The 13,203-nt window shown below is 38.0% G+C and overlaps 1 protein-coding gene across 1 annotated transcript; it reads right to left on the bottom strand.

The window, feature by feature from the left end:
* Positions 1-443: 443 nt before the first annotated feature.
* On the bottom strand, positions 444-10,330 carry LOC117480802 (sialoadhesin-like). Its single transcript, XM_034128275.1, has 9 exons — positions 10,276-10,330; positions 10,090-10,128; positions 9,217-9,331; positions 8,381-8,520; positions 6,441-6,695; positions 4,139-4,462; positions 2,451-2,693; positions 1,690-1,833; positions 444-1,445 (listed from the first exon to the last, which is right to left on the bottom strand). Exons 1-9 carry the CDS (start codon positions 10,298-10,300, stop codon positions 1,378-1,380), a joined length of 1,353 nt encoding a protein of 450 aa, XP_033984166.1. The 5' UTR covers positions 10,301-10,330; the 3' UTR covers positions 444-1,377.
* Between the last annotated feature and the right edge of the window lie 2,873 nt (positions 10,331-13,203).

Raw genomic sequence — 13,203 nt, 5'->3', positions numbered from 1 at the left:
TGAGTACTTCTACTTTTACTCAAGTACAAGATCTGAGTACTTCTACTTTTACTAAAGTACAAGATCTGAGTACTTCTACTTTTACTCAAGTACAAGACCTGAGTACTTCTACTTTTACTCAAGAACAAGATCTGAGTACTTCTACTTTTACTCAAGTACAAGATCTGAGTACTTCTACTTTTACTCAAGTACAAGACCTGAGTACTTCTACTTTTACTCAAGTACAAGACCTGAGTACTTCTACTTTTACTCAAGTACAAGACCTGAGTACTTCTACTTTTACTCAAGTACAAGATCTGAGTACTTCTACTTTTACTCAAGTACAAGATCTGAGTACCTCTCCCACCTTTGATAGGAACTCAGGAGTCAGGAATAAGGGAAAATAATGAAAGCAACGAACTGTTCAGACTTTACTTTTATCAACAAATATTTAATACAGTTTACAAAAAATAAATGTAGAAAAACTTTGCAGACAACATAGAGTAGGAAAAAACATACACACGAGGTCGTGACGAACAACCAACAAGAACATGTTGTATTAAATCCCTTCGTACTAACAACAGCGCCATTTTTTTTAACTTTTCAATAAAGGTTTTTCAGGCAGAGGATCGATCGCAGGAGTACGTTTGATATCTCCCTGTAAGATATGTCGATAAGTGGATCCGTCAATGCTTAGGGCTTTTATTGTGAAAGGCTCGGAGGAAGGAGTGGATCGATTGATGACACAGTTTGTCTATGCAACATAATACTCAGGTTCTTGGTGAAACAACAGTTATATTTTAACGTTTAAATTAATTGCAGGAAAAACTCCATCTTGGTTTGGAGTCTCCGTGTTGTACTTTTTATAATCCTCATTCCTCGGTGCTAAATTCTTGTGTGAAAGTACTCGTGAAAACAGGTGTTTAAAATCATATTTTGACGCGCAAATGAGTTGTTAACCCCCCAAAAAAAGCCTGAATTAAGAAATGTGTTGTCCTTGTTCAGGGTCTCTGCGTTTTAGCAAAAACAACAAATTGGAAAAATATTTTGACATGTAAAATAATTGCACCAAAGTCTCTCTTGTTTCAAGTGAGTCCCTCCCTGATGCCGTTGACTGCAGTGTAGAAGCTAGAAATAATCAACTCTGAGCGACATTCCAGCTTTTTTTCATCCCATAATATTCAAGCTTTGGGTGAAAGTTCAGGTGAAAAAAGACAACAGTTTGAACATATATTTTGACAATGCTTTCCGCACAACGTGATTGTTTGATATTGTTATTTTCAATGTGAAAGCTCCTTGTTCCGGAGAATACTACAGTGCTTCATTCACACCGTAAATAATGTGGCAAAATCAAAACTTGGAAAATATTGTCAACACAAAAAACTAGCCCGAAAAGGTTCAGAAGTGATGCTCGGTGGTGACGTCGTCGTCTTGTCCGTCCATTGCCTCGTCGTCCTTCCTTCTTCCTGCAGTCGCAAAATAAATGTGTTATATATCCGATAAATTATTTTAAAATCAGGATTATTACTTTTATCAGTGATTGGAGAGGAGTCCCTATCTTCAGGAAGGTTTTTACTTATCTGCTGGAAAAAGTCAAATGTGTCGTTTTTCAATATTGGGCTATAAAAAGTGAAGTTTTATGGATTGACAAAGCAAAATATGAACATTTTAAACATGCTTAACATCAGCACATTGTTAGGTGAGTGTTACCTGGGGGGTTGCCTCTGTAAATGGACACCACGAGGAAGGTGGAGGCGCAGTACGGGGAGAAAACCACCAGGTGGCGTAACACCGTCAGCACTAACCAGACCCAGTCTGTACGGGGAGCGGTGGCAGCGGTGGCAGCGGTGGCACCTACAGAAACATTACACATTTTCCATATTTGACTACACTGAAACTTTTGGGGCCAAAAACTTAAACAACTTTTAATAAAAAACACAAATATCTGATTTACATAAAAGTTTAACCTCTTAAACATAGATTAATAACTACCACAAGTTTCAGGGTTTTGTACGTAGGACATGACTTTATATTTCCTACTTGAAATGATGTGCTTAATAAATTAACTAACCTTAACTTTACATGTCATTTTAAATAATGCCTTTATTTACAAGAAGTGCATTTAATTAAGTTATTAAAAAACCCCAAAAAGGATAAGAAAAAAACAAAACATTTCTAAATGAACCACCAGATGTCACTGTGAATGGGTACAGGTGCATCACTTTACAATCAAAACATACAATGACTGTATTTTTTATTATTAAGGACTAAAATTAGGCTATACAACCTGGAAAGTTGTGCTTAAATAATTAGTTGCGTTCATTTAATTTATTGTATTCATTTGAATTTGTATATTTTAATAAACAGAATAAATTGTATTCATAAATGGAGCAATTCTTTGAAATTCCAGTTTCCCCCCTGGCGATGAATCGGGTATTTTTGATTACTTTTATTTCCCCGACCCCTCTCACCTCTGACAAATAAGAAGCTGGTTGCAGACTCTCCTTCATTACTGATGTTACATTTGTAGACGCCTTCATCATCGTCGGAAATTTGGTGGAGGGTCATGTGACCTGCAGCCCCGGTCTTGAGGAAGGAGCCATCTTTGTAGAAATCAGCGCGGAGGTCATCGCGATCCTTTGTTCTACACATCAGAGTTACGTTGTCTCCCTTCATCACAGCGAGGATCGGACTCTCCAGGATCACCGCTGTTTCTGAACACGGAGAAACATATGTAAAAACTAGCTCGCACCTTGTGGAGATTTTAACTAAACCCACTAACTGCTAAATGTATCTGAAGCTAACTGACGAGCTAACGTTATCCTGCTAAAATCCAAAACATGCAATAAAGAATACGATGGACTTAACTTACCTGAATCTTGATCATTCAAAATAAACGTCACTAAAGCTCAACAAACCTCAAAAAATTAAAAATAATGATATAATGGTAAAGTGTACAATGTTGTGTAGCTAATTGGCAAGCTAACGTTAGCATGCTAATATCTAAAATGCGTTTAGATAAAAAGGTGCACTTGATACATCAAATTAAACGTTATTTAAATAACACAAAAAACCTCAAATAATGAAATTACGACAAGTGCAGTAGCTAACGTAGAAGCTAATATTAGCATGCTAATATCTGAAACCTGTTCAGAGAATACTAATATCAAATACTTAATTTATGATATCGTGACCTCCCTATTGTTTGTTTTCAGGAATTGATAAGTGGTTCTTTTGTATATCGGCTTTAAAAAAACTTTATTTAAAGTGGACCTATCATGCTATATTTGAATAATATATTGTAGGGCCATACCTATATAAAACATGTCTGAAGTTTTTTTTTTTCAAAATACCAAACAGATCATGCATTTAGCCATGCCTCATTTTGCTCTATTTGCTCTATTCCAGCCCTGTCTTCACAAGGGCTGATTCTGTGGCAAATGAGCTGCAACTGACCACGCCCCCTGCAAAGGAGGGGGGCGAGGCACGAGCGTCATGTTACCATGCTGTTACCATGCTGTTACCATGCTGTTACCATGCTGTTACCATGCTGTTACCATGCCACGCAACCCCTCATTCCCCTGATAGGTGGAGAGTTGGCCATACAGGCGGAGCTCCTTGTTTCTGACGTCAGAGATATTTCAAATCTGGATCAGTTTTTATCAGATCCGTTGCAGCCCCTTTTTAGAGATTTGGGTATGGAGGAAAATAGAGAGGGTTGTGTTTTCTGACACTTGGTGAGTTCCCTGGAACACCGGGGACACATATTCATGTATAAAAGACGTACAAAAGTGCATTTTGCATGATAGGTCCCCTTTAAGTTATACAAAAAGCCTCAAATAATGAAATGTACATTTCTCAAAGTTATTGAAGTGAATGTTATTTTGTATATATTGATTGTTGTGTTTTTATTTATGTCTTCAATGTGTGCATATGTACAAATATGTCTGTTGTGTATATATAGGATATACATATTTTTAATATATCTTTGTTATTGTATTCGGGATTTTGGGAAAGGGTATTTCGATCTCTCTGTCTGTACACACAAACTGAAAGATTGACAATAAAGTTGACTTTGACAAGTGCAACTGTTGTGTCGCTAACTTACAAGCTAATGTTAGCATGCTAATGATATCGTTCTTTTGTATATTGTCTTTACCCTGGACGCTGATGTTGAGGCTGTTGCTGCGCTGCTTCACCCGAGTCTCACACCAGTAGATGGCGGTGTCGGCCTGTTTGGAAGTGTAGATGTTGCAGCCACAGGAAGTGATATTCCCCCAGTTGTCTCCGCAGCCGGACGTCTTTCCTCCGGGGTTCACGGTGGACACGCCGGTGGCGCTGGTGCTGAAGGTGGTGATGGTCGACCTGAAGATCCTCCACCCCTCCACGCTGCTGTTAACCCCGCAGCTCAGGGACAGATTCCTGTACTCAAACACCTGAGCCGAGGCCGGAGAGATGACCAGCGAGGCCGGGTCCGAGCCATCTGCAAGGCAAGTTTATTAAAGGTCCCCTATTATACTGTGTTTCATCAATATATTACAGGTCTCAGATATATACAGAGCCTGTCTCTGATTGGCTGAAACACCAAACAGATCATTGCAGCATTACCCATAATCCCCTCTGTTTCAGCCCTGTTCAGTGCTGATTCAGCCTGTTACTTTAGATGAAAATAAGGTTCCCCTTCCCACGCCCCTCTGAGAGACATTTGGTTAAAAAGAACTCTAGGAGGAGATTCAGGTGATAAGGGGGGGGGGGGGTACCTTGGTTGCTGATTGGCTAATGGTTACACAAGCCAACACATTGTTATGACATCATAAAGTGGCCAAAATCTGATCAGCTCATTTTCAGACAGGTTTTTATAAAAATGGATCAGGACAAAAAAAGAGAGAATCTTTGTTCCTGAAACTTTCAGAGTCTCTTTACACAGAGGGGACACATGTTGATGAAGAAGAGACATGAAGAAGAGGGGACACATGTTGATGAAGAAGAGACATGAAGAAGAGGGGACACATGTTGATGAAGAAGAGACATGAAGAAGAGGGGACACATGTTGATGAAGAAGAGACATGAAGAAGAGGGGACACATGTTGATGAAGAAGAGACATGAAGAAGAGGGGGACATGTTGATGTAGAAGAGACATGAAGAAGAGGGGACACATGTTGATGTAGAAGAGACATGAAGAAGAGGGGACACATGTTGATGAAGAAGAGACATGAAGAAGAGGGGACACATGTTGATGTAGAAGAGACATGAAGAAGAGGGGACACATGTTGATGTAGAAGAGACATGAAGAAGAGGGGGACACATGTTGATGAAGAAGAAGAGACATGAAGAAGAGGGGACACATGTTGATGTAAGAAGAGACATGAAGAAGAGGGGACACATGTTGATGTAGAAGAGACATGAAGAAGAGGGGACACATGTTGATGTAGAAGAGACATGAAGAAGAGGGGACACATGTTGATGTAGAAGAGACATGAAGAAGAGGGGACACATGTTGATGTAGAGAGGACATGAAGAAGAGGGGGACACATGTTGATGTAGAAGAGACATGAGAAGAGGGGACACATGTTGATGTAGAAGAGACATGGAGAAGAGGGGACACATGTTGATGTAAGAAGAGACATGAAGAAGAGGGGACACATGTTGATGAGAAGAGACATGAAGAAGAGGGGACACATGTTGATGTTAGAAAAGAGGGACACATGTTGATGGTAGAAAGAGACATGAAGAAGAGGGGACACATGCTGATGTAGAAAGAGACATGAAGAAGAGGGGACACATGTTGATGAAGAAGAGACATGAAGAAGAGGGGGACACATGTTGATGTAGAAGAGACATGAAGAAGAGGGGACACATGTTGATGTAGAAGAGACATGAAGAAGAGGGGACACATGTTGATGAAGAAGAGACATGAAGAAGAGGGGACCATGTTGATGAAGAAGAGACATGAAGAAGAGGGGACACATGTTGATGTAGAAGAGACATTGAAGAGAGGGGACACATGTTGATGTAGAAGAGACATGAAGAAGAGGGGACACATGTTGATGAAGAAGAGACATGAAGAAGAGGGGACACATGTTGATGTAGAAGAGACATGAAGAAGAGGGGACACATGTTGATGTAGAAGAGACATGAAGAAGAGGGGACACATGTTGATGAAGAAGAGACATGAAGAAGAGGGACACATGTTGATGAAGAAGAGACATGAAGAAGAGGGGACACATGTTGATGAAGAAGAGACATGAAGAAGAGGGGACACATGTTGATGTAGAAGAGACATGAAGAAGAGGGGACACATGTTGATGAAGAAGAGACATGAAGAAGTGGATTTTGCATTGCCTAGACTTTTAACGGCATTGAAATGTAATTAAACTGAAAAGATGTTCATGTTGTATTTACTTATTTAGTTTGAGGTTGTTATATTTAAGTAATGTACATAAAGAGTGTATGTCCTAACCTTCCATTATTATCCAGCTCTCTGGAGACTCTCCTTTATTCTGGACTCTACACTTGTAGGCGCCTTGATTAGACTTGGTAAAATTGTAGAGGGTCATGTGACCTGCATCCTCAGCGCCGATGGAGACGTTGATTTTAAGGCCATCTTTGTAGAACTCAACGCGGAGGTTATCGGCCTTCCTTTTTCTGCAGATCAGAGTGACGTTATCTCCCTCCGTCACGGGGACGGCCGGACTCTGAAGACTCACTGGTCCACCTGAACACGAGACAAAGACGATAAAGAACTAAAGAACAGGCAAAGCCACAAACTTCTCTTGATGCTTTCCTGGATTCTTTTGAGGTGTTTTCTGGAGGTTTACAGGCTGTTAGTTTCAATAGTTTTCAAACAAAGTTGTGAAACGGCATCCGGACCTTCTTTACGCCAACACTTGAAATGCCATGTTCCCTACCCAAAGATCATGGCCACAGTTACTACAAGTATGTTTTTATAGTTACCCAACAATGCTGTACGATTTCAATAGTTTTCAAACAAAGTTGTGTTGCGGAAAGGCATCGAGACAAACTAACAAATAATAATAAAATGTGAGGAAACCTTTCCGTTACACTGAAATGAAGATTATTGGAATAAGACGGTGTTTTTGGGAGTTTATTCTTAAAGAAGGTAAATGGTCACAAAGTCAAGCAGTCTGCATCAGGGGGTCTGCAGAGGGTCTGCAGAGGGTCTGATGTTCACACCAAGAACAGAAGAAGAGGGGCTGAGACACACAGAACAGATAAACAAACTATATATAGGATTAAAACACAGCTGCTAGCAAATGGAGAAACATCATGTCTCCACTCCACAAAAGAGAAGACCACTAACCTCACAACAACAAACAGCTCTAACATTATGTACGACTCATTTGGGTTATTGCTGCTACCTGTTGGTAGAAGAAGAAGAAGAAGAAGAACAGATGGTGAACTTTAAATGCTCCTTCAGTATGATACCATTTTCCAAAGCTTTAAATGTTGGAGCCAGGTGTTTGATTGGCTGTGACGATGTGTTAGCATAACAATAGAGTTCTAGGTGTTTGCCACTCGCCTCGTCCAATGAAAAGAATTTTGAGAAAACGACTTCCCCATTTTTACTGAAACGTTGTTTATGGATAAAGCATTGGCTAAGACAGAACAGAATCATTTATTGAGCCTTTCTAATTGATCGGGCTTGAATTATTCTTATTTGTGTTAACATTGAAAGAGCTCTCCTTCGCCTCAGAGTTCTGGGAGGTTTCTAGCCTCGTCCAATAAGGAGGATTTCAACAGAACTTCTTGCCTCGTAGCTGAATATGTTTACTCTTTGGTATAAATACTTTTTCTCCAGTAAAAAATCTGAGTACATGTTTCACCAAGTAGTCATGCATGAAGCATTAGTATTCCTCGTTAAGGACTCTCTATAGGAGTGTTTCCTCTCATGGTCTGTACTTATACCAACCACTTCCTTTAAATGTAATCTGTTCCCTTAAAACAATTCCCTAGGTGTATTTCAGCCAGTCTGAAACGTGTTCAAGTTGACTCCAAATGTTGTTGGGATTATTTAACAACCAGTATTGGGAAATCAGAAAAGTCTCATTGAGGTCCGAATATGTGATTTTAAAGGTCACATATAAAAAGTTCTGAAACAGGAGCGAGAACAGAAAGTATATTTAGATTTTTGTCATGAATTGTGAATCCTACTGTTTGAGCCATTTTCCTTTCATCATTATGGTTTGAATGTTTGTCTTATTAATATAAGGCTTCAGAGTAAACTCTTAACTATTTATTTCACACTATTCTTTAACAGATGTTCATTTCAGTCTCACTTAGTTTGTTTGGAAGCAAAGAGAGGCGCGACATAACCCACAACCCCGACAGAGGAAAGTGGATAATAAATGTAGAAACGGATTAAAACGCCACGACACCTACCGACTATGGAGATGTTGACGCCGTTGCTGCTGTCTCCGTATTTCGACTGGCACCAGAACACCCCGCCTTCGGACAGCTTCACCGTGGTTATCTCACAAGTAGACCCATTTAGTTTGCCCCAGCCCGATCCACACTTCACACTGAGGAAACAACATCAGTTTATTATTAAGACGTGTGGAAATAAATCTGCTTTATTCATCTTTTGTGAAACATAAAACAGAAGAAAATTAGAAATAAGAAATAAACCGTTTTTGTTGCTTCATGAATTTTGGATTTAATATTTAAATAAAGAATATCTCAATTAATACTAAATAATACACCACTGTATATATTATATTATAAAAATGTGTACATATGTATTTACCGTAAGCCCTTGTGATGATATACATTTAATTAGTATATGTATTATTATTTTATTTATATATTTTGTATTCATTTTACTTTAATTTAATTAACTTATTATTATTATTATTTGTATTAATTTATTTAAATATATATTTTTAAGTGGGGCAACTGTCACAAAACTCAAATCTCCCCGTGGATTAACAAATATTTCTGATTCTGATTTTAGACATTTGTGCATTTCACTAAATGTGACCTTACGTAAATCTGTTAAATGTCCTATTAACAGAAGATTGTTTTATTGCCTAACTTTTCAAACATTCCCTGCATACTACAAAACTTAGGACAAAAGCGGGAAACATTGCAAATAAACTAAATATAAACAATTAGGGTTATAAATAAAGTGTGAAAAATGGACAATATGCTGGTTTTTAATGATATTATTAATGAGGTAAAACCGAGATAAGATTCATATTTTGTATCAGTAAACGTACAGGTCGGTATCGTTTCTCCACGGCGTCCATTCCCAGGAGCTCGAACTATTGCAGCTCACCAAAATGTTCTCATACTCGAAAAACTGAGAACTGTTGGGGATGACCATCACCGACGCTGAGAGAAAGAAAGAGAGAGGAACAAACCTTTCATTTATTTACAAAAAATACTCCATACTTGTTGAGACGGTTGCGTTAAACCAGGCTATTTACTGTGTTTGTGGTCAAGTACTATGCATTTTTCAGTCTAAAGAGCTGTAAAATGTCCGTAACTTTTGAAAAGTTTAATTCAAATCGATGCAGGACTTGACAGGAAATGGCCGATTGAGCGGTAAGAATTTAAAAGTCCTACAATGCTTTTCAAATATTGCAATCTAATATCAGATTTAAAAAGAGCCAGCAACAAATATGGCTACGTGATCATTGTACTTAGTTTCTTTAATTATAATATACACATTTTTACGGTATTAATTGTAGTACAATGTGCACGTTTTTACATTACATTACATTGCATTTAGTTGCCGGAAGATGTGTGCTTTCTGCTGTCCTGATGTCAATGGGGAGCTCATTCCACCATTTTGGAGCCACCTTAAGTTCTTCTGTTAATATATTTTTTTTTTTATGTTAATTTTTTTAAATTAATATTACCCACAGGAAATATTAAGTAGTCTCATTCTGATTGTAGACATTTGAACGGCTCTTTTTTTTAAATTATGTTTTTATTTGCTCAGATGGCCTCTTTTGCAACAAGCGCACAAACCGTTAAAAGACAAGAAGCGGCGAGCAACACACATTAAAGTTCATCAAGTCTTTTTAGATTTTAAATAGTCTTTAAATAATGTTTTATACAAATAGATGAGGTTTTAAAAAACTTACCACGACCGTTGACAAGCGTCTGGAAGAAACTCAACGTCACTGAAACATAAACTCACAGTTCAGATCTTGACTTTCTTTGAATTCTTTAACCAACACACGTCTATCTAAAAGTTCCCTAATTAATGGTATCCAATTAGTTCCTGGTGATTATAATTAGATTTGAATGACACTTTCTACTTTACTTACAGAGTAAATGCAGTGTTGTTCTCATGGTGTCTGTAGCTTCGCTGGACTTCTGGTCGGAAATGTGGTGGGGATCAAAATCATCGAGAATATAAACCACACGATGGTGACGGGGGAGGGGGGGGAGGAAATGATACTTGCTGACATTTTAACGTAGAGACACACATCCTCTTGTCACAAACCTCACTAAAAAGACCAACAGCCACATGAATAGCAGCAGTAAAATCGTTTTAAAGCAAAGTGTCATTGTTTCTAGCCATGATTTCTGGCTTAACTTCGGAAATCTAGAGGCGTTCTAGATACATAATCTCTCCAATAGTCTTCTGGGTCAAACCATTGGGACTTTTACCAGGAAAACCTCGACCAGGACGATCCTGATTCCCATTGTTAAGTTCCCTACCCAAAGACCATGAACACAGTTTAATAGTTGGTATCTGCTATCCAACAATGCTGTACGATTTCCAACACAATGGGCCTACATTTAAGGGAACAAAGGTCATAGCCTGATGCTAGAAACATGGCCTACTGGTCTTGTTTAAGGACATTGGGAACATTGGAATAAACCTTACTAAACTAGCTAAGTGACATTTAAAGTGGACTGGTTTAATTTATTCTCCAGGCTTCAAAGCTTTCGTTGCTGCAGGACAAGTCACTACTCGGAGGACGCCATGATTGCAAGCATTAAAGATCTGTGAGAGGATTACTAAACCACAATGTTTTGTGCATTTGTTGCATTTCTCATATCTCGATATGCAGCAACACATTTGACAACCAAAGCAAATCCACCTTTCTCCAGCAGAGTGCCATGGTTTTAGACCTTAAAGTTGAAGTGAACAGAACCACATCATCTGCAGAGAGAGACAAACTTCTGCCTCCACAAATAGAAACTCTACTCCTATAAAGATCAAGATTGATAACCTCTACAGCAGGGTTAGCTTAGCTTAGCATACAGACTGTAAACAGAGGGAAACACCTAGCATTGCTCAGACCAAACTCCAGGTCCAGCTCCCCTTAAACCCGCTGATTAACTAAACTAATCAATAAAAGCCCTCAAATTAAACTTGAATGTCAATAACTACCCGCTCTCTTACACACCTGTTCAAATCTGCCTACTCACTGTAGTGCTACCCCATTATATGTTTCATTGTGTCCACTTGATTGTCTCCTCCATTTCATTTCATTTCAATCTTTATTTCGAACAGATAAAAAAAATAACAAAGGAAAAAATAACAATGTGAAAAACAGAATACCGTATTGTTAAAATACAAGTATTTATCCACATTATGATATTATTTATATATTCCAACAAAAGTCTTCATATTAATAATAATAATAAATCATGTGTCTGAAAGGGAGTAGGAGGAAGCAAATGCTTATTAATTCCCACCCCTTACTTGATCAATGATGTCCTTAAGTCATTATGCAAGTTATTCCTACTTACATTTACATTTATACATACACAATAATGTCTCATCTTCAGTCACCTCTCTGCATTCTCATAGTTTTCCAAAAAGTGTTTCTGTACATCCTTTTAAAGTGAATTATGCTTTGTTTGAACTCCTGCTCCAAACCGTTCCATAAAATCACCCCACAGATTGTTATACTTGTACTTCTCACAGTTGTTCTGACCTTGAGTTGTTTCAAATGTAGATTTCCTCTCAAATGATACCTCTCTGTCTACGAACAATGTTTTTAATTTCCTAGGAAGTAGATTATGTCTTGCTCTGTACATGATCTGTGCCGTTTTAAATGTAACCAGATCAGTGAACTTCAATATGTGTGACTTCAGAAATAATACATTAGTGTGTTCAAGATATCCAACATTATCCATGATTTCCTGTTTGTGTTTTTATCAGGTTCTGTTGCCTATTAGCGTTTTCTTTTTTAACAAATCGTACGGTGTCCTTGGGTGTCATGAAAGGCGCCTAAAATAAAATGTATTATTATTATTACTGGTCAAATGCCAAAAGGTTTGAGTTAATAAATATTGAGTATTTTTTTGTTTTATAGTATTAGTGCTGTGTTCTTTCAGGCTATAGACCTTTGGACACCACGAACCTAACTACCTCTCCAAGAGGTTTCGTTGTTGCTTGGACGCATTTTCATTTAGAACATTACATTGTAACAGTTCTTTGATATGATCTGGCCCCTCAGTACCAGATCCCCCCCCCATTAGCTTGTATATCCTGTTCAAACTGGTTTCTGCCCAACCCTGTGGTTTACTTGCAGACGTCTGCAGTGTGGTCTGAGGTGTGAGTTTGCAGCAGCAGATGGAAACAGGAAAACTCTCAGTGTTTGTACAAGATTACGCTAAAGTGATTTATATTGTTGTTAGTGCTATTGAGTTCTATCACATAAGTATTACCCAGACAGCATTACCTGTATGGTTTCCACGTAGTTTGTCTTCATTGAAGAGGTCCATTTTGTAAATATTAGTAAGAGACTTAAATCTGCTTGTTGAAAACATTGTTGTATTTTTTGGTAAAAATGGGTAAAGACGTAAGGATTGTAGGTATGGGATGGCCAAAGAGGAGCTGTGACCTGAATACTTCCTTCACTTATGTCTGCTTGTAAAAAAGTCATTTCAATACAAGATTTGGTTGGTGGGATTAATGGATTTGGATGTCAAACAGGAAATTACCCTTTTGTAAAAAGAAATCTATGTTTTCCTCGAGTTTTTCCCCAAATGTTTTAAGTTCTCTCTTGTAAATTAACCAATAGAAAAATATAAAAAACAAAATCACTAAAATATTTAACTTTTATGTTCAAAATTCTCAGTTTGTTCTCGCAGTATGACACCTTCTCTTGTCTCCGTCAAAAACAAGAGAAATATCATTAGATTATGATTTTTCAAATCAGTGAATCCTCACCGTAAATATGCTATTTGCATACCAGCTGTATATAGAATTCGGACACTAAATGTTTGATGTG

Source organism: Trematomus bernacchii, unplaced genomic scaffold (assembly GCF_902827165.1).
Source record: "Trematomus bernacchii unplaced genomic scaffold, fTreBer1.1, whole genome shotgun sequence".
NCBI lineage: Eukaryota > Metazoa > Chordata > Actinopteri > Perciformes > Nototheniidae > Trematomus > Trematomus bernacchii.
The sequence above is the reverse complement of the archived record's forward strand: the minus strand, read 5'-3'. Positions and strand labels throughout refer to the sequence as shown.